A 20,188-nucleotide genomic window follows, 5' to 3' on the forward strand; every position below is an offset into this window, starting at 1 on the left:
GCAGCGGGGTCTATATTGGAAACTAAGGGAAATTAAGGCCTCCTTTTAATAGAGAACTAGAACAAAGCATTAACACATAGTGAGTACATGAACTCCTCAAACTACGGTCATCACCGAGAGGTGGCCCGGTTGTTATCACTCCGGGGTTGTCGGATCATAACACGTAGTAGGTGACTATAACTTGCAAGATCGGATCTAGAACATGCATATAATGGTGAATTCATAAATGGTTCAGATCTGAAATCATGGCACCCGGGCCCAAAGTGACAAGCATTAAGCATAGCAAAGCCATAGCAACATCAATCTAAGAACATAGTGGATACTAGCGATCAGGCCCTAACAAAACTAACACGATTACATGATGAATCCCATCCAACTCCTCACCGACCAACGAGCCTACGAAGGAATTACTCACTCCCGGTGGGGAGCATCATGGAATTGGCGATGGAGAAGGGTTGGTGATGAAGAAGAACGAAGATCCCCCTCTCTGGAGCCCCAAACGGACTCCAGATCTGCCCTCCCGAGGAAGAACAGGGCTTGGCGGCGGCTCCGTCTTGTGGATCCGATGATTCTTTCTTCCTGATTTTTTCCGAAAATATGTGATTTTATAGTATCAGGGGGTCGTCTACGGGGCCACCAGGTGGGTACAACCCACATGGGCGTGCCAAGAGAGGGGGCGCGCCCTGGTGGGTTGTGCCCACCCAGGAGCCCCTCTCTGGTGGGTCTTGGCTCCAGAAATTCTTATTATTGATATAAAAAATCCTCGTAAAGTTTTGTTCCATTCTGAGAACTTTTATTTCTGCACAAAAACAACACCATGGTAGTTCTGCTGAAAACAACGTCAGTCCGGGGTTAGTTTCATTCAAATCATGCAAATTAGAGTCTAAAACAAGAGTAAAAGCGTGAGAAAAAGTAGATAAGTTGGAGACGTGCCAGCAGTCAACACCAAGAACTTAGCATCCATCATCATCAGCGTACCAAGAAGAGCGGGAACTAGCTTTATTGGATCAGTCGAAAGGATACCCGCCAGCGAGAAGACGTAGAGAAGAAGTCATCTGCTGCCATGAGGATCTAGTCAAGCCCCGTGGAGTTCCTTTTCCATCTGAGCTCGATCTGTAGTCCCTCTCGCGTTGCCTCCCCTGCGGGCGGCTCTAGAGGGTTCAGCCGCGGCCTAGTAACCCTCCAGCGCCCTTTTCCCCCTCCGCCGCTGCCGATGGTCGGCGCCGGGCAAAGCTCGCGCGTGCGACGGCGGCGGCGGATGGTCTCTCGTCCCTCTCTCGGATCCGCGGTGGCGCGGGCGTCCTGATCCGCGGGGTGCGGCCCTCCCGACAGTGTGGCGGATCCCGGAGGCGGCGGGCTCACGGCGGTGCACGCCCAGATCCATAGGTGTGGGACTCCCAGCGGCGGCAGGATCGGTCGACGGCTGGCTTGGGCGATGGCGTCGCCCGTGCGGTGCTAGCTAGATCTCGTCACTCGTGGCGGATCTCGCCACTCCGGCCATCGAGGAGGATCCTGGACCTGGGGCGGCGGCCCCGTTAGGCTTGGCGAGGGCGCCCTTGGCTGGCGACGTTCGCGGGGGGTGGATGGACGGCATCTTGACCGCGTGGGCGGTGAGTTGCCGGTGGATCTCCTCCACGCTGCAGGTTCTCTCCTGCTGCACTTGGTGGCTTACGATCGCGGTCGTCGGCCTCGGTACGTTCATGGGGGCTGGTAGAGGTGCCATCGGACCGGAAGAAACTCTGGATGACTCGTTCATCCCGACGGTGGCGACGACCAGGGTCGCCGTTCTCCTCCTTGCGGGCGCCGTCAAGGTCCATGCCCTCCGCCCCGACCTCATGCCCGGGTGAAAATCAAAAATCTCCTTAGATTGGGCAGCGGCGGCACTGCGGGTGTTGTACCCTTCTTGGAGGCGCTGCCTGGGGCGTTTGGGTGCTCGATTAGAGGAACTGCAGGCGGAGGGGATGGAACCAGTGACAACAGGTGGTGTTCGCGACGGAGGAGCGGCGTGGCATCTGGCACGTCGACAATGGCGGGTCTCAGCGGCATGGAGCAGCGGGGTCTCACCGGTGGGCATGTGATGATGGACGAGCACAGGATGATGGCATTGTCTGGTGTCGTGGTGGCGTTGACGGTAGCTAGACCGGGCAAGGTAAATGCAGCAGTACAACACTGAAGATGGATTGGTGGCAGGTGGCTGTGGCGGCCTCATACCCGGCAGGCGTCCTGGTTGAGGAGTGCGCCGGACTGGTGAGTGCCCCATACCCAGCAGGAGTCCTTGTTGGGACCTCACGTCTTAGATGTTAGGTTTGGCTGTGAGGTCTCTTCATCAACTGGATAGGAGTAGCGACAGATGTTGCCTAGACGGTGGCTTTGGCCTTACTGTTGTATGACTTTGTAAGATCTTGTATGAATTCTTAATAAAGTGGCTGCATGCATCGTCCAAATGTAGGGAGCCGGGATCCTCCTCCTTTTCTAAAAAAATCGGTTGCCATGCGTACACTCTGCACCTTGAAGAGCTAGCAGATCGTGGCCACCATCGAAGGGAATCCAACTGTCTCGAAACATCACGACAGAGAGAGCCACGGACCATGCCGAAGAGCAATGTTCGACCGAGACAATCGTACACCTCCTCTAGACCACATCACGGCCGCCATCACAAATAGAGAGAAACATCCCACTGTGTCTGTGTAAGGCCACCAAACTTCAAACGCCATAGAAGGGCACCGAAAACCAATACCTCATCACTGCCACGAGCCCCCCAAAATGAGGGGTCAACCATAAACAGAGGATGATCCAAGGTACTGGCCGCCGCCAAGGAGCACGTCCACTGCGACCGCCACCGCCATACAATCCAGCAATGCAAACCAACGCTCCAACTTAGACATCAGTCGGCCAACCGCGCGGCCCCTGGCTCGATAATACAGTTTTGTTGCAGCAAACATGGGAAGATTGAAAATGAAATGGTTTTTAATATATTGACCCGCAAAAAACCCATCATATATCCGTACATCTTGTTTATACATCAACACAAAACTGTTTTTTTTTTTTTGGAGGCGAACACGAACTTAATTGAATACAGTGTATTGATGTTATCCGGAAGACCGGCTAGACTCTTGCTAGGGGAACAAAGATGGGCAACACATTGAGTTATAAAACCAGAAAAGATGAGCAACATGCTAACAGTTTTTAAGACACCTAGCGAGTCGAGTAGGGCCTTGTTTATATGTCATCCAACAACTTGCAAGGTTAATTTGGTAGTGAGTGATGCAGCAATAAGTGGAGCCACATTACGCCAAGAAATGATGTGTTGCCATTAGGGGCCAGTGACTGCAAAAATATCCATAAATCTCGTGTTTTCAGGAAACTACATACCCAATTTGTAGAGATGAATTAGCTGTCGGTAATTCATCTCATACCATGTTTAATTTGTAGAGATCACTCAGCCGTCCGTGATTCATCTGTTGCCATTTTAACCTGCCATGCAAGTGATGCGCCTGCCAATATAAATAGGAGAACCCCATGCCACACATCATCATCTCCCAGTGTGTCCTCCCTCCCACCACAGCACTTGTCTTCTTTTCTTCTTCGTTAATCCTTGCCTGGAGGAAGCAGGAGAGAATGGAGGCTAAGATGTCGAGAGCGGCCGCCATTGCCGCCCTGTGCGTGCTCCTCCTCGTGCTGCCCGGGCAGGTGGCTGCCAAGTCCAAGTTCTGTGAGTGCTACGAGGACTGCTACCGTCAATGCAGGCACCACATCCTGCGGTTCGCCTGCGTCCCGTTCTGCTCCAACAAGTGCAGCCCCAACCAGGCAGCCGCCGCCGCCGGCTTCAGTGACCGCGACCGGTGCAGGGAGGCCTGTGCCAAAGTCAAAATCTGCGGCCAGTCAGATCCGTCCTGTACGTAAGAAGACGATGGAACCATCTCACTCGCGCATTTCACTAATTTGTTCCGCTTGTTTAGTTTTTTTCCATGGAAATCATTCGAACCTGTGTTATTCTTCTTATGATTTTGCTATTTGCAGACGACGAATGCGATCGTGGCTGCTACTAGGAGTTTGGTCTTAATAAAATAAGGAAAAGATCGGAAAAGCTGGTCGACCATGATCGTTCATATGTAGCTGAACGGACGGCATTGTAGCAGCAAATCGATAAAAGTGGCGTACGTGTGTCCACAACTGCAACAAGAAATGTAGCCATGATTAGAACTTCCAAGATTTGAAGAGTTCATTGATCGACGGATCATATATTCATATCACTTCTGTGATTGTGGCAGCAATATAATGATGAAAGGGGTTATTTTGCTTCTCCCCGCATGTCACTTCTGTGGATGTTATAACATAAAATTGTTTGGCATTGATTTGGTCTATCGAGTATCGACAAGACAAATTAATTTCGTTTATCTATACTTTTCTGAGAAAAGTTAAGAATTTTTTGTTTCTTAAGCAACTCATAAAGAACTGAAATCGAAATATTAGTCAGCTAACCGAATGGCCGTCCCAGACCAAAGAAAATTAAAAAAAAAGAAAAGTATACTTTTCATCCCTCAATTTTTGGCGGAGTCTAGATTTGGTCCCTCAACTTCAAAACTGGACAACTTGCACCCTTAACTTGTCAAACTGGACAAGATTCATCTTTGGTCACAGTTTTGACCGGTTTTGGTGCTGTCCCACCCCAGTTTTAACCGTTCCGACTCAAATTTGCCTACCTTTTCCAAGTCCACGTACTGTTTTCAAATTTGGTTACTTTTTCAAATACGTGAACCATATTAAATTTTGTGTACTTTTTTAAATCGGCGTACTTTTTTCCAAGTTCATGTATTTTTTCGAAAATGCATATGTTTTTTAAAGTTCATTTAGTTTTTTTAAGTTTTAATTTTTTAAAATTGATGCACCTTTCATATTCGAGTACATTTTTCTGAATGAGTTCATGAATTTGAAAATTTTATGCAAACTTGAAAAAAGTACGTGGATATGGACTTCTTTCGCGCAAAATATGTGGATTTCAAAAATTATTTCAACTTGAAACAAGTACGTGAATTTCATACAAAGTTCATGGATTATAAAAGCAACACGGATTTGAAAAAAAAACAGATTTTGAAAAGTATGTGGATTTGAAATAAGTATGCGAATTTCAGAAACAATCCATCGCTTTGAAAAATACCTGGATTTGATAAATTTACACAAACTTGGGAAAAATACGGGGATTTGGAAAAAATACGTAAATGTTAAAAATCACGGATTTGAAAAAGTACGCGAATTTCAGAATAGTTTGCTGATTTGACAAAAATTATGTTTATTTTTTTAAAAATACGCGACCTTGGAAAAACTATGCAGAGTTGAAAAGTGTATGTGAATTTCAAAAAGTTCACGGATACAAAAAATTTACAGGAATATGAGTGAGCACCGGTCAAAACCGGGGTGAGTCAACACCAAAAGCCGGTCAAAACCGAGTCCAGGGACGAACCTTGTCCGGTTTCGGTAGTTGGGGGTGCAAGTTGTCCGGTTTTGAAGTTGAGGGACCAAATCTAGATTTCACCAAGAATTGAGGGATGAAAAGTATACTTTTCTCAAAAAACATGGCCTGATAGTGAATAGGACATGCCCTAGACGTAAAAATACATTGTCCAGTGCTTGAGGTTGACATTCTACGAGATTTGCTATGCCTGAGTGATGGTGTCCTGATTAGGGGGTGCTTATCATGTCGGTCCCTTTGTAGTAGGTCGGGCCGTGGACACCGGGATCATTAACAGGTGGGTTAAAACTGTCATGCCTTTCAACGTGCTCAAGAAGGAATCTTCCGAAGACTCGGCGCATAGTACAAGATACATTTGTATTATCAGCATGTTTATCTCTAGATGTGACCAACTGCATGTAAACCCTAGATACGCTGGTCCCTATACAAGCCGTGGGGGTTTAGCTTTTAGGGTATAGAATCTGACATTCACATATGATTACGTGCTAGATCATCTTGTACCTTATAATCCAATAGAATCAATACAAGAGAAGCATGACATAGGGTTTTACCTCTTCAAGAGAGTCCGAACCTGGATAAAAATTGTGTCTCTTGTTTGTCTTGTTAGCATCTAGCTAAGATCATGAGCTCGGGGGCCCCTACCTGAGGTATGCCGGATCTAACCCCGACATTGATGGTTGTTACTCCCGCAAGACTTGTTGGATTTCCCCGAAAAGAATGGGTGATGTAGCACAACAGAAGAAAGTATTTTCCTTAATTAAGAACCAAGATTTATCGAACCAGTAGGGGCCAACACACGTACAACGTTAGCAGCACCTGCACACAAACAAAAAAATTGCTTGCACCCAACAACGGCACGGGGGTTGTCACTCCCCATGTTCTTACTAGCCACAAGGTTCGAAGCAAATAATAGTAAAGAAGCAAAGATAATAGTAACTAGAATAATGATAGCAATTGTAGGAACTTCTAAGGCCTCCTTTGGTTTGAAGGAATTTCATAGAAATTTTAGAGGATAAGATTTTTATAGGATTTTTTCCTTTAGAGTCCTTTGATTCATAGGAATAGATTCCTATTCCTACATAGGATTGGTTCCTATCCTCCACATTTCATAGGAAAATAAAAATGAGCCTAGACTCAATGGAAAAATTCCTTTGGTGTCAACCAAATGACATCTCGTTTTCTATTCCTACTCATAGGATTTAAGATACATGCCATCTCATTTCCTACAAAATTCCTATTCCTATGATAATTCTATCCTATGAACCAAAAGAGGCCTAAATATATAGAAAATAGACTCAGGGGGCCATAGGTTCACTAGAGACATCCCTCTCGAAACCATAATAGGAAAGGGTAAACAAATTACTGTTGGGCAATTGACAGAATTACGCTAACTATGAAGATCATCCAAGGCATAATCATTATATAGGCATTACGTCCGTGACAAGTAGACCGTTAATCCAATTGTATCTACTACTATTACTCCACCCCAAGACTGCTATCTAGCATGCATCTCAAAGTATTAAGTTTATGCAAACATAATAAAGCATTAAGTAAGATGACATAATGTAGACAAAATAAGATCAATTAATATGACCAAACCTCGTCGTTCCATCTTTAGTAGCAATAATACAAATACGTGCCCTTATCCTTTTTGTCACTGGATAGGATCACCGTAAGATTTTGTCTACATGATATTATCGTTCGGACATGTAAGAATACTTAGATTTTTTAAGACACAATAAATAACTTTCATAGACTAAGTTTTACTAAAATTTACAATACCCGAGAAAATATTACAATATTTTACATATAAAAGTCTGTCAATTTGCATATACATGATCATATAACGGGGCATAACAGGGAACGTGGATGGGATACATCCCCTTGTTAGACTGCAGGGATAAAATCTACCCATCACCTAATACTCCCTCCTTTCCAGTTTATAAGGCTCAATTCAAAAATCTCACCAACCAAGGTAGATGATGACTGGTGGAATATTTTTTGTAGTTTGCAAAAGCACCCAATTAATGCTTTTGTTTTTCTCAAAAAATTATGTTAACGAATGCATTAATTGCAATGCATGCATGCATAAAGTGCATGCATTGATGAGTTTTCTCTTAATACTTGCATGCAATGATTTAATGCATCTTGAAGTCTGAATATGTGATGGGGAACAACTAAATTGAATCTTATAAAATGGAAAAATTAAAATTTTGAGATAAGCCCTATAAACCAAAAAGGAGGGAGTAGATGAATTTCCCACGGGTTTGCGGGAACGGGGCCTCATTGCCATCCCTAGGCAAGGTGTGGTTGTTGCAGTAATCCAAACATACGTAAGTTTCCATGTTAAAGTCGTGTCCTGATTGGTAGTAGCTAGCACGTGCAAGTGCAAGTGTAAGTGCAAGTTGTGTCCGGCCAGAATTAGAAAGCATGATCAAGCTGGCCGGGTGTTTAGTTTTGGTAGTTCTACTAGAAGGTGGTCACATATATGGTGCTAGTTGTGTTTGAGTCGTTTTAGGATTAGGAAAGTGCGATCAGCATGGCCGGTAATTAGGAAAGTGTGGGTCCTTGCTAATCCGGTTAGAGCTAGCTTGGGCGTATGGTATTTTTGCAGCGTGTTTGGTAAACACTCGGGCAAAGGAATAAAAGTTTGTACAGGGGTGTTTATAGAGGGATATGACATGGAAAGGAGAGCGGCGTTACTTGAGTTGGGTGGCATCTGTGTTAGGTTGATCTCTATCCCGTTTGAACCCAACGGGTCGAACGGGCCCTTGACTCACGCTCTGATCGAGGGCGCCCAACCAAACCATGGTTGGTGGGCCCCTGTGACCCGCGCTATATAAACAAAGGTGGGGGCCGGGGCATGACTTACGAGGTTAATCGCTGCCACAATCCCCATCGACACTCCCTTCCGATCTAGAGTTAGCGTAGTGCTCACGGGAAGCTCCACCACCGCTGCCGTCTGCTCTCTGTCCACATCAGCTCCGGCCATGTTGAAGTAGGGGCCGGGCTTTATACCCGGGCAGACGCTAGGCATGAACCCCATGTCTGCACCCGCCCGAGCACTTGGTCCGGCCCGTTCTGGATGCGCCCACCTCGCGCATGATCGCGCCCAGGACGAGGCGAGCCCTCAACGACCCCGACTCGGTCACCCTGACCTGCTCTCCAACGGCTAGACCTGGTCTGGCACCGCGCATGCACACACACGCCCTCCTACCCTAGTCTACGCACGCACACACGCAATCCAAATCTGCCCCGCACACTAGTCGGATACAGGTCAGACCATGGCCAGACAATGACACACACACGCACGCCATGCACCCGACACGTCCCGCGTGCAGACACATGCACACCCGACGCAGTCACCGTGGCCACCGTGGCTTATTTCTTATCAATCACCCCCTAAGCCATGACGTTGCTGCACGGCCTGCCGACAGGAGCCCTGCCTCGTCGTCGTCGTCGTCTCGGCGCCATGGACGTCTCTGTTGCGCCTCCGACACGAGCTGCCGCTGCAGTAGCTGGCAGTCCCATGCGCCGCCACGCCGCGTCTCCATGCCACGCGCCTCCACGGTTGTCGCGCCGAGCCATCGCGACCTCTGCGCCACCACGCAGGTCCTTCGCGACCTCCTCGTCTCCACGACCGCCATGCCCTTCGCGCGCACGGCATCACACCGCACAGCCGTGGACTCGCCGCGCGTCAAGGTCGCCATGTGCTCCCCGCGCGCCATAGCCTCCATGTCCGCCGCGGTCGCCGCGCGCGCCGCGGACGCCGCCGCACGCCACGGCCACCCCTCGAATCTTGTGGCTCTGAATACCAAATGATGGCGCAACTCCTTGGTCTAGCTCGCCGGAGTCCTCCGCTCACTCTCGCTGCTCTTCTCTTTCTGGCACACACCGAAGAAGAAAGGAAGAAGAAGATGATACAGTGGACTGGAGACACAGGGCACGGTGGTTTTTCCGGGCGCAACGACGCCAACTCCATGAGCTCGTACTCGACACCACAACCATTACAATGAGCCCCTCGAGGGCTTTATACCCGGGGCAGACGCTAGGCACGAACCCCACGTCTGCACCCGCCAGAGCACTCGGTCTGGCCCGCTCTGGCCGCGCCCACCTCGCGCATGAACGCGCCCAGGACGTGGCGAGCCCTCATCGGCCCCCACTCGGTCACCCTGACCTGCTCTCCAACGGTTGCACCTGGTCCAGCGCCGCGCATGCACACACACACGCGCTCTTACCCTAGTCTACGCACGCACACACGCAGCCCAGACCTGCCCCGTACACTAGTCGGACACAGGTCAGACCATGGCCAGACAATGACAAACACATGCACGCCATGCACCTGACTCGTCCCGCTTGCACACACATGCACACCCGACGCAGTCGCCGTGGCCACCGTGGCTTATTTCCTATCAGCTATGAGCTGCAACGTCCAACAACACACTTGTGAAGATGATTAGCCAGAGGCAAGTTTAGTGCTACCCGTGTTCTTGCTTATGCTCTTCACGCGGAACGACTAATTTCTGAATCTGTAGGTCGTGATCGTCAACGGAATGGTAGCACCCATGGCAAGCAGGGAGGGGCGGGTAGGCTCAGGAAAATTACCGATCCATCCACACTTATCCCGTTCCGCTACGGCGTGGCCGTTGAGCACCCATTCAATGCGCGGGCCACATCACCCAATACCTAGTAAAAACAGGAAACGCATACGCTCACGAATACAGAAATACACACGCATCCCGAGAAGGACCAAAGGCTGAGATTCCGGCCTCAGCTTTGCCCACGATCAGATACGAATATTCGCATGGAAAGTAGATTTTTACTCCCATTTTTTTGTTTGGCGTAGGATGAGAATTAGTATGGGATAAAACTCTGCTCACGAATTAATAGAATACCCTCTGAAACGAAATCAGTGGGAATTGGCTTCCTCAACTCTCATTCCCCTTTCCACTTAAACTCTCATTCCCTGTGATCAAATAGTGGACTTTTAATCTCCTCACCTCTCAACTCCCATTCCCCATCTCGACTTCCCCCGAACTAAACATGCTGTTGGAGTTGTAGTAGGACTTCGAGTCCGGTTGGTAGTAGATGTGGTCTAGTACGTGTGTTAGGCTTAGGAGTGCTGTTCTCGAGTCGGCTTGCAATGTGTGAGTTTTGTAACACAAAGAAAACCAGAAAATAGAAATAAAGAGGAAAACAAAGGGCACGATACAGGCCCTTGGCTATCAGTTTTGTGAGCGCGTGTGTTCGTGCAATTTTATGTGATTGATCCTGAGGGCAAATTCCAACAATTGGTATCTAGAGCAAGGTTTGAGTGAAGCTGCGCTTGCCCCGGGGTGGCGACCCTGCTAGTGCCTCGAGGCGGGCGATATAGTCATTGGGATGCAGCGACGAGGAGGAGCAGGCAATTATCGTTTGAGCGGCGACAAGGAGGATCGGGCAGTTCTTGTTCGGCGGAGCGGCGACAAGATGTCGCAAGCGAGGCGGCGGGTGATTGTCGTTCGACGAAACGACCTAGAGGAGGTTGACGGGAGCGATAGTGCCGAGGTGCAGTGCTAGAAGAGGCGACAAAGTTGCGAGCTGTCATCAATGTGTGGACATGAGTTCTTGTAAGATGCGTCCAAGAGCTCAGGTGTGTGAATCTTCTGCTGAAGTTGAGATGCATCACTTGGCGGAGGAGAATTTCAAGCGAGAGCGGGTGGAAAAAGGAATGCGTGCCTTGCGTTTCCGTTCGTGGTCGCGGAGTTCCGCCTAGTTCATATACGGTGGAGATGAGTTGGACGTATATGGTGAGTTGTGTTGTCATTGGAAATGAGGTGTCGTTTAATAAGATGTGGCATCGGCGACAATGAGAGATATTGAAGATGTGGTGAGTGAAGAGATGTGTCTCCCCGTGTGCGAGCGACCGATGGAAGACGAAGATCAATGTGGAGATGGACGTGCACTAGTTAAGTTGAGTTCCTGCATGAGACTATATGTTTATTCTGCATGTAACACGCTAAGTTGCGGCAGCGTGGATGGTAGTCTTGATAATCGTCGGTTCGAATCTAGAAGTCGGCATGAAAGGATTGAATGGTGATGAAGTGATGGCCATCGTTACAAGAAGAAAGAAATTGCGGTCCGGTAAGTCGCGTCATCGGAGGGAGCCAACGTGACAAGATGAGTAGGTGGTAGTCTGCGTGTCTCGTTAAGAAAAGAGTCGAATGTTTAGATTAGAGGGTGAATATTGGAGTGATCAAACATACGTAAGTTTCCATGTTAAAGGCGTGTCCTGATTGGTAGTTGCTAGCACGTGCAAGTGCAAGTACAAGTTGTGTCCGGCCAGAATTAGAAAGCGTGATCAAGCGGGCCGGGTGTTCAGTTTTGGTAGTTCTACTAGGAGGAGGTCACATATGTGGTGCTAGTTGTGTTTGAGTCGTTTAAGGATTAGTAAAGTGCGATCAGCGTGGCCGGTAATTAGGAAAGTGTGGGTCCTTGCCAGTCCAGTTAGAGCTAGCTTTGGCGTATGGTATTTGGAGTTGTAGTAGGACTTCGAGTCCGGTTCGTAGTAAATTTGGTATAGTACGTGTGTTAGGCTTAGGATTGATGTTCTCGAGTCGGCTTGCTAGCTAGCCAGGTCTATATATATATATATATATATATTATATATATATATATATATATAGCGATATGTGAGTTTTGTGAGTGTGTGTGTTCATGCAATTTTATGTGATCGATCCTGAGGATGAATTTTCAATAGTGCTGGGATGGGGATGTCCATGCCACTGCTCATTGGGGCCGGGGACGGCCAGCGATGGGGCTAGCGGCGGTGGCATCAAGGTAGGGGCAGGAAAGCTGCGGTCGAGCTGGAAGGAACAACCCACTCTAGAGCATGAGTATATTCGAGGAACTAAAGGTGTTATGGGTCATGCTAGTGATGCTTAAACCCCTAGACAAAACATTTCCCCTCAAATATTGCTTTTAGGAGTCTGCTAAGATACCTTAGTGTCAAACTGAATTCAATCTTGTATCAACATCAACATATATGCAGGATCATGGTTGTTATATCTCTATCCTGAATTACTTGTCGTAGAAATCAAAGTAGTTTTTAGCGATCTGCTAGATGATGCTCAATCTCCTAAACAAAAACATTTGCCCTGAAATAGCTTCGGAGATCTGCTACACATGCCCTTAGTGTCTCAAACTGCCGGTTCAATTTCCTATTGACATGAGCATATGCAGCTTCATAAGGCTAGTGAAATCAGAGGTGAGCAACATGCTGAGTTTCAAAAGAACGATGATCAAACATTCTAAACAGTCTACAAACCATATATCAATTCAACGGCTGCATGCAAAGCGAATTTGGCAGCGAGTGATGCACTATTAAGTGAATTTGGTGCCACTTTACGTGGAGAAATGAACTATTACCATTATTACGGGGTTAGTGACAGCAGAAACGTCTGACAGACACATTAAACCTCGTGTACGTGGTTACCAAACTGCCAAATTTGTGGAGATTAATTAGCTGTCGGCAATTGATACCGGCAAAAAAAATTCCTTTAGCGGCCCGTGAGTGATGCGCCTGCCAGTATAAATAGGACAACCCACGGCCCGCATTTTCATCTTCCACAAGCACGTCTCTCTCTCTCTCTCTCTCTCTCTCACCACAACACAGCACTTGTCTTCTTTTCTTCTTCATTCGTGCTGCCAAGAGGAAGCAGGAGAGATGGAGGCCAAGAAGTTGAGGGTGGCCGCCATTGCCGCCCTGTGCGTGCTCCTGCTCGTGCTGCCCGGTCAGGTCGCCGCCAAGTCCAAGTTCTGCGAATGCTACGAGGACTGCTACCGTCAATGCAGGCACCACATCCTGCGATTCGCCTGCGTTCCGTTCTGTTCCAACAAGTGCAGCCCCAACCAGGCCGCCGCTGCCGGCGCTGCCGGTGGTGACCGCGACCGGTGCAGGGGGGCCTGTGCCAAAGTCAAAATCTGTGGCCAGACGAATCCGTCCGGTAAGACGATGGAACTAGCTCCATTCTCTCATTTCATTAATTTGTTCAGCTTGTTTGTTTTATTTTCATGAACAGTGTTGGAACCCAATGTTCTTCTTCTTATGGTTTTGCGATTTGCAGAGGACGAATGCGAGCGTGGCTGCCTCTAGGAGTTTGGTCTTAATTAATAAAAGGGCTGGTCGACCATGATCGTTGATATGATGTTGAACGGACATGATTGTACCAGCAAATCGATAAAAGTGGCGCGCAACAAGAAATGTAGCCATAATTAGAACTTCCAAGATCTGAAGAGTTCTCCATTCGAAAAAACATTTTAACAGTTTGTCCATTTGGTGCACGGCTTTGATTGTAGCAGAAAATATAAGAATAAAAGGGGGCTTAGTTTTGCTTCCGCATATCACTTCTGTGGATATTATCGCAATACGTGTAAGCCTTTGGTTTTGATTTGGTCTATGGAGATGCCAAACAAATTTCATTTTTGTTTCCTGAGCTAACTCATGAAAGGAGAATCCAATGCCCTAGTAGAGCGTACAAATTTTCATGCAGCAATCAACAATCCACGTGAATTCCAAATACAAACGAAATTGTGACGGCAAAAAACAATTCGACTGATCATTAATAAAGATGTCTTTTGTCTTAAAAAAAACTTGCCAACATGCACCAGTGACATTTTTATGTGGAAGAATGATTGCATGAAAGGTCTTCTATCTTTATGCGGAGTTCATGTTTCTACTTATGAAATACAGCAAATTCCTTGTCTCACAGAGCAGATGGCGTATAAATTGTTAGAGCAACTTTGACAGAGTCGTCATATTCGCAATCGCAACCTCCATAATTGTCCTACATAAGGAACTTATATGTCATTGCCTACATACTCATTCTCCAATTTCTTAGCTTCTACTGTCCGCAATGTCCCTTCTGAGCTTGTTGCACCTGTATGTGGCCTCTATCATAATACTGACAGAGACGACCTAGCGGGGTCGTGCCTAATTTCCTGGAGTGCACCTACATCCTTCACAACGCCACATGAGTGTTCGCACACGAACACGTCACTGTGTACCCTCGACGCCGGGGGTGATGCACTGCAGCTCACATTGAAGTTGACCCGGCCGGAAACGTGATACGCAGGCAATCCGGCGGGTGCTTTTGAGGACCCAAAACCCCACACACCCGGGAGGGACCCCGCCAGGGCGCACGACGGCTATTGGCTTCCCTAGGTCGACCTGATCACCCCTACGGCCTCGAGGGTTGCCGCCCTGCAACAAGAAGAACGAACGAAGAACGAGGAACAAGACGAACTAGAGTTAAAGAGAAAAGATAAAAGATAAAAACTGGTGGATGATTTGTTTGATTGTGTGTTGTTTAATCGGCCGTCACCCCTTACGTATATAACAGGCGGATGGACTTCCCGCACAAGGAAAGGTTAGAATTCACGTTCAAAACCCTAGTTTGGATCCAACTCGGAATCCGAACTTTTCAAAACTGTTCGGTTTACAACCTGGATGCAACTTGCGGGTTACGTTTGAGGCAGTAAACGACCTCGGATGGAAACGAAACCAAAAGCAATCTTGACCGTTTCGACGAGACGAACTACTTTCATGTTGAACGTTTTTTGATCAGATGCCATCTTGAGGGGGTTTTCGGCTGTTTTCCGAAGTCTGCGGTAGAAAAATCCAAAACCCGGACAAACATCCCGGAGTGTCCGGCCATCCTCGGAGAAATCCAAAATCCGGATGATCATTCCCGGAGTGTCCGGCCATCCTGATGCAGCCGCGCATTTTCGGCTCTAACTTTTGCATACTAACTTCGATTGAGACTTTTTTTATATCAAAATCAACCGCTTCCATGAGCCGCACAACTTTCTTATTGAAACTTTTTTCATCCGAAGCCATATTAGTTGGATTTCAAGCCATTCTTTAATCTAATGTCAGCATGAGCATCTCTGAACTTGTCAGAACTTTTGCATCCAAGCTCCGTTTTAGACCATCTTCATATTCATCTTGATCTTCTAGAAGAGAGCCATCCCATGGTGAGTTTCAATAATAAGTTTGAATTAATCTAGACATAGTTTCAAGCTACTCTTTATGATCGTGTCAATTTTGAGCGTCAACAATGAGCCTCTCCAATGCCTCGGCGTTGGGCCGTTGGCTGTTCATTCTCATTGATCTGGATAACTTTGCTATCACCAAGTATCCAACTGATTGCCTCGACTACAACACCAGCGAGGACGTAGCTTCAGTTATTGAGCGAAGGATACAGGTACTCTGACCTCTGCCGTGGTCTTCCTTTTTCAGTGATCCAACATGGATTAGCAACATCAGATCTTCGCGTGAATTGTGGAGCCTCGTTACGATTGCTTCAGATGGTATACCCGTGCAACAATCAGTTGGCGAGAGCTGTACTATTCTTATGTACAATACTAGGAGGCTGCTACAGATTTCCAGTTCAGTTGTACTACAAGGGCTTCCAAGTAATTCTGCAGCCAAATCTCTTATGGACATGTTCCAAGAATTTATGAGCTCTTGGCGTTATTCTATACCAAGTGCAAAACCTGGAGTGCTGAGAAGGTATAAATTCTCATATGCTTCAAACTCTTCTAGAATACAGCTACTGCATGGTTGTTATATTCAAGTTTGGGTTCAATTTCTGTTTGATGACAACTTATTCAGTGTGCCTTTAAGATCAACCATTCGAAAATTGCTTGGAGACTAGACTGGGATGGATATGAACATGATTCTCCATATGGTTCTGAGAATCTTCTCTTAGAGTATTTTGCTAGTGACAAACAATTTGCTCAGTTTCTATTGCTCCGGTTTCCTGGAAGTCAAATAGAGAGCTCTGTAGTAGAGTTGCAATTCTCTGTTATCCGTGGTGCATGTTAGTCATCACCATGGGATCCTCGCTAGTGGAGAGTTAGAAATTGTGAGTTCAAGTGCTTGTTGGATAACAGTTCCTAGTGTTTTTGCATTGGTGAAACTAGTGACAGAAAATCCATCAGACCACATTGGCCAGGACAACCAAGCACCTTGTTCTGGATGGAAAATTGCGTGGGTATTTTATTTGGAATATTATGATGGTGAAGGAGACAAGCTCAGGCTACAATTACGGCAAGAAAGCAGAAAAGGTCTTATAGTCAATGGACTGAAATCAACACGTGCCAGTATTCAGGTAATTATTCAAGGCAAGAAGAGAGTTGTGAATTTGGACAAACAACAATTGTTGATTCTTGAGCCTGGTGCTAGTATAATGTTACTGGAAGTACTCCCTCAACCTAATATTCACTTGGCACTGAAGATGCTTGATGCTGTACCTATAAACGCCGGTTTGATTTTCTTGCAGGAAGATAATGAGTACGGACATGGTAACTTACGTGCTGCTCATTGGTACTCCCTCCGTTCTAAAATTCTTGTCTTAGATTTGTCTAAGTGCTGCTCATTGGTACTCCCTCCGTTCTAAAATTCTTGTCTTAGATTTGTCTAAATATGGATATATCAAGTCACGTTTTAGTATTAGATACATCGGTATCTAGACGAATATAAGACAAGAATTTTGGATTGGGGGGAGTACTATTCTCGAAATCTCCAATTGGAAATTGTCCGTTTGATTGATTTGACATGCTACACCATGCTGAATAAATAGGTAATTTTTCGATTAACTTAATCGACGAGTAAATCACTAACATAGCAGTGACAAAAATAATTGCATACTGATATTCAATCATGCAAGCCCATACTACACTAATTGCAGACAGATCTATGTATAACGCTAGCATGGTTAAAACAGAAAACAGAATGAGCGGGATAAACAAGTTATACCCTCCAGTAGGCCATACAGAGGCCGCCGCGGTGGTGGCGGCAGCAGTGGTGTCCCCGGCGGCCTTCTTGTCGGCCTCGAGCTTCTTGGCGGTGGCATGTTCGGCGTGGTGGACATGGTGATGATGAGGGCGACGCAGACGTAGAGGAAGTAGACGAACAGCGAGTAGTCACGTAGTCGCTTCCCAAAAACCTATTTGTCCCTCTCATGTACAAGAACCAGCGGGACGGGGTTTCGGAGACCTGCTCTCCCGTCGACCGTGTACGCGACGGACGGGATGGAGTCACCGGCGGCAGCAGCAGCAAAGGAACGACGGTGGGCAGTGCGCGTGAGCATATGTGATCTGTTCGTGGCAGCTAGTGTTGGAAGACACCGCACACTTATATAGGCACAGCCGCGTGGAGAGACGTGGGCTCGACCCACGTCTGAGTCCGTGACAGCCCACGATCCGACGTCTCAGATCGTGGCCCAGCTGTCAGAAACTCTCCGTTAGTGACTGGCAAAAATAAGCGTGTAGGCGTGAGCTCGGCTCAATCCCGTAACCCGCGGCGCGTCGTGACGAGGCGTGGCGAGGCGGGCGGTGGAGGAGGAGCGCGCGAGGGCCTCTTCTATTCTCAAACTCGAATAACATGTGGAAGACAATTCCTTTATAAAGAGGTCCAACTCCTTCTCCACTAGCGGGGTGGGACTAAACTTCCCACTACACCTAGTGCCAATAAACCCACATGGGCCCTTAGAGAATTTCAGAAATTGCTAGATAGGCCTAGGGCCCATCCTATATTTCAGCAATCCCCCACCAGATCTCGAGGGCCCATTGTGTCCTCTGTTCCAATTGCTGTTTCGATATACCAGTGTTCCAGTGTAGACCTGTTAAGGTTGAACTTCACCTAGAGCAAGCAGCTACACTTCTTCACAACTTAACAATGGACTAAGTCTTGAATTGTCAGTTTGTCGTATAGAAGCTTCACCACATGTCTTACAGGTACTAGGCTGCCAAAGGCTGACCCCTCGGATGGAGCATATAAGTCACACTCCTGGCCTGTTCATGAGCTTACTAGAGATCACCCCAATCTCATAGATTGTGAACAGTAATCGGGCTCACATAGGTGTGTTCCTCCAAAGATCGCTCTATAGGATAGCATCTTGCTTACATAAGCTTTGGAACACATTAAGACAATAGTCATCCTACCATACAGTATTGAGAGTATAGCATGTCTAACGGAGTGGGTTAGTTTAGTTACTCTCCTCAGTTCACCACTAGCTTGTTTTTCCAGGTCCTACTTCACGGGACCTCTGATCACATAGGTTGGGTTACCACCATGGCAACTCATGTGGGTCTCATACCCATCTCCCTGCTACAACACCAGATGTATCTAATGCTGTTAATTCTGCTTCCATTGTCAATCTCGTTAAGATCATTTGCTTGCAAGACTTCCAGGAAATAGCGCCACCTCCAAGAGTAAACATATACCTAGTTGTGGTCTTCATCTCATCAGCATCAGAGATCCAATTCTCATCACTATACCCTTCAAGTACCAACGGGTCTTTGGTATAGTGAAGTCCATAGTTCATAGTACCTTTCAGATAGCGCATAACTCTTTCAACATCATGCCAATGTACATCACCCTGTTTGGAAACAAAGCAGCTCAGTTTGCTCACAGCAAACGCTATGTCAGGCCTCATTGCGCTCTCTAGGTACATTAGTGAACCAATGATTTGAGAGTATCTCAATTGATCTTTAGTCGTGCCTTTGGACTTTCGAATCAACACGCTGGGATCATATGGTGTTTGAGATGGTGTGCAGTCCGAATATCCAAAGAGAATCAACACCTTCTCAACATAGTGGGATTGCAGAAGTGTGATCCCACCCTCATTATCTCTCAGTAGCTTGATGCTCAAGATAACATCAGCCACACCAAGGTCTTTCATCTCAAAGTTCTAAGATAGAAACGATTTGACCTCCTTAATGACTTTGAGGTTTGTTCCAAATATCAATATGTCATCAACATACAAGCATAGTATAACTCCTTCGCCCCCACCATGGCGATAATATACACATTTTTCAGCCTCATTAACAATGAAACCATCAGATGTCAGAGTTGTATTGAACTTATCACGCCATTGCTTAGGTGCTTGTTTCAGGCCATATTAAGATTTCAGCAACCTACACACCTTTCTTTCATGACCATCCATCACAAAGCCATCTGGCTGTCGAATGTAGATTTCCTCGTTTAGCTCTCCATTCAGAAAAGCCGTCTTAACATCCATCTGATGGACGAGAAGACCATGCGAGGCCGCCAACGAGAGTAATACTCGAATGGTGGTCAGTCTAGCCACAAGTGAATAAGTATCAAAGAAATCTTCCTCTTCTTTCTGGTCATAGCCCTTGGCCACAAGCCTAGCCTTGTACTTTTCAATCTACCATCAGTCCTAAGCTTCTTTTTGAACACCCACTTACATCACAGTGGTTTGCAACAATAGGGACGGTCAGTGATCTCCCATGTCCCGTTAGCCATGATGGAATCCATCTCACTACGGACCGCATCCTTCCAGTAGTCAACTTCTGGAGAGGCATACGCTTCTGAAATAGAAGTGGGAGTATCATCCACAAGGTACACGAAGAAATCATCACCAAATGTCTTTGCAGTCCTTTGTCTCTTGCCCCTACCAAGGGTTTCCTCATCATCCTCCTCAGGATTTTCATCATGTGTTTGTTCATAATATTCCATAGGAATGGCAGGCTCAGGAGTCTCATCAGATTCCTGTCTAGAAGTGCTTTGCATATCTCTCATAGGAAAACTATCCTCGAAGAATGTAGCATCCTTGGACTCCATAATTGTACCGACGTTCTGGTTAGGTACCTCAGATTTCACTACTAGAAATCTATAGCCAATGATGTTCTTAGCATAGCTCAATTTAA

At 46.8% G+C, this 20,188-nt stretch overlaps 1 protein-coding gene across 1 annotated transcript; it reads left to right on the forward strand.

Annotated features, from left to right (window-relative positions):
- The first annotated feature begins 3,573 nt into the window (after nt 1-3,573).
- On the forward strand, nt 3,574-4,049 carry LOC147963857 (uncharacterized). Its single transcript, XM_087529734.1, has 2 exons — nt 3,574-3,895; nt 4,021-4,049. The coding sequence occupies exons 1-2, from the start codon at nt 3,619-3,621 to the stop codon at nt 4,047-4,049; spliced, it is 306 nt and encodes a 101-aa protein (XP_087385860.1). The 5' UTR covers nt 3,574-3,618.
- The last annotated feature ends 16,139 nt before the right edge of the window (nt 4,050-20,188 follow it).

The sequence above is a fragment of the Triticum urartu genome, chromosome 6A (assembly GCF_056163025.1).
Source record: "Triticum urartu cultivar PI428250 chromosome 6A, HENAU_Tu73, whole genome shotgun sequence".
Lineage (NCBI taxonomy): Eukaryota > Viridiplantae > Streptophyta > Magnoliopsida > Poales > Poaceae > Triticum > Triticum urartu.

What these genes read in the sequence shown, in the direction of transcription:
- LOC147963857 (XM_087529734.1), top strand. Translation starts at nt 3,619, where the DNA reads ATGGAGGCTAAGATGTCGAGAGCGGCCGCCATTGCCGCCCTGTGCGTG. An exon ending in CGGCCAGTCAGATCCGTCCT is followed by an intron (nt 3,896 to 4,020) that starts GTACGTAAGAAG and finishes TGCTATTTGCAG; the next exon opens with ACGACGAATGCGATCGTGGC.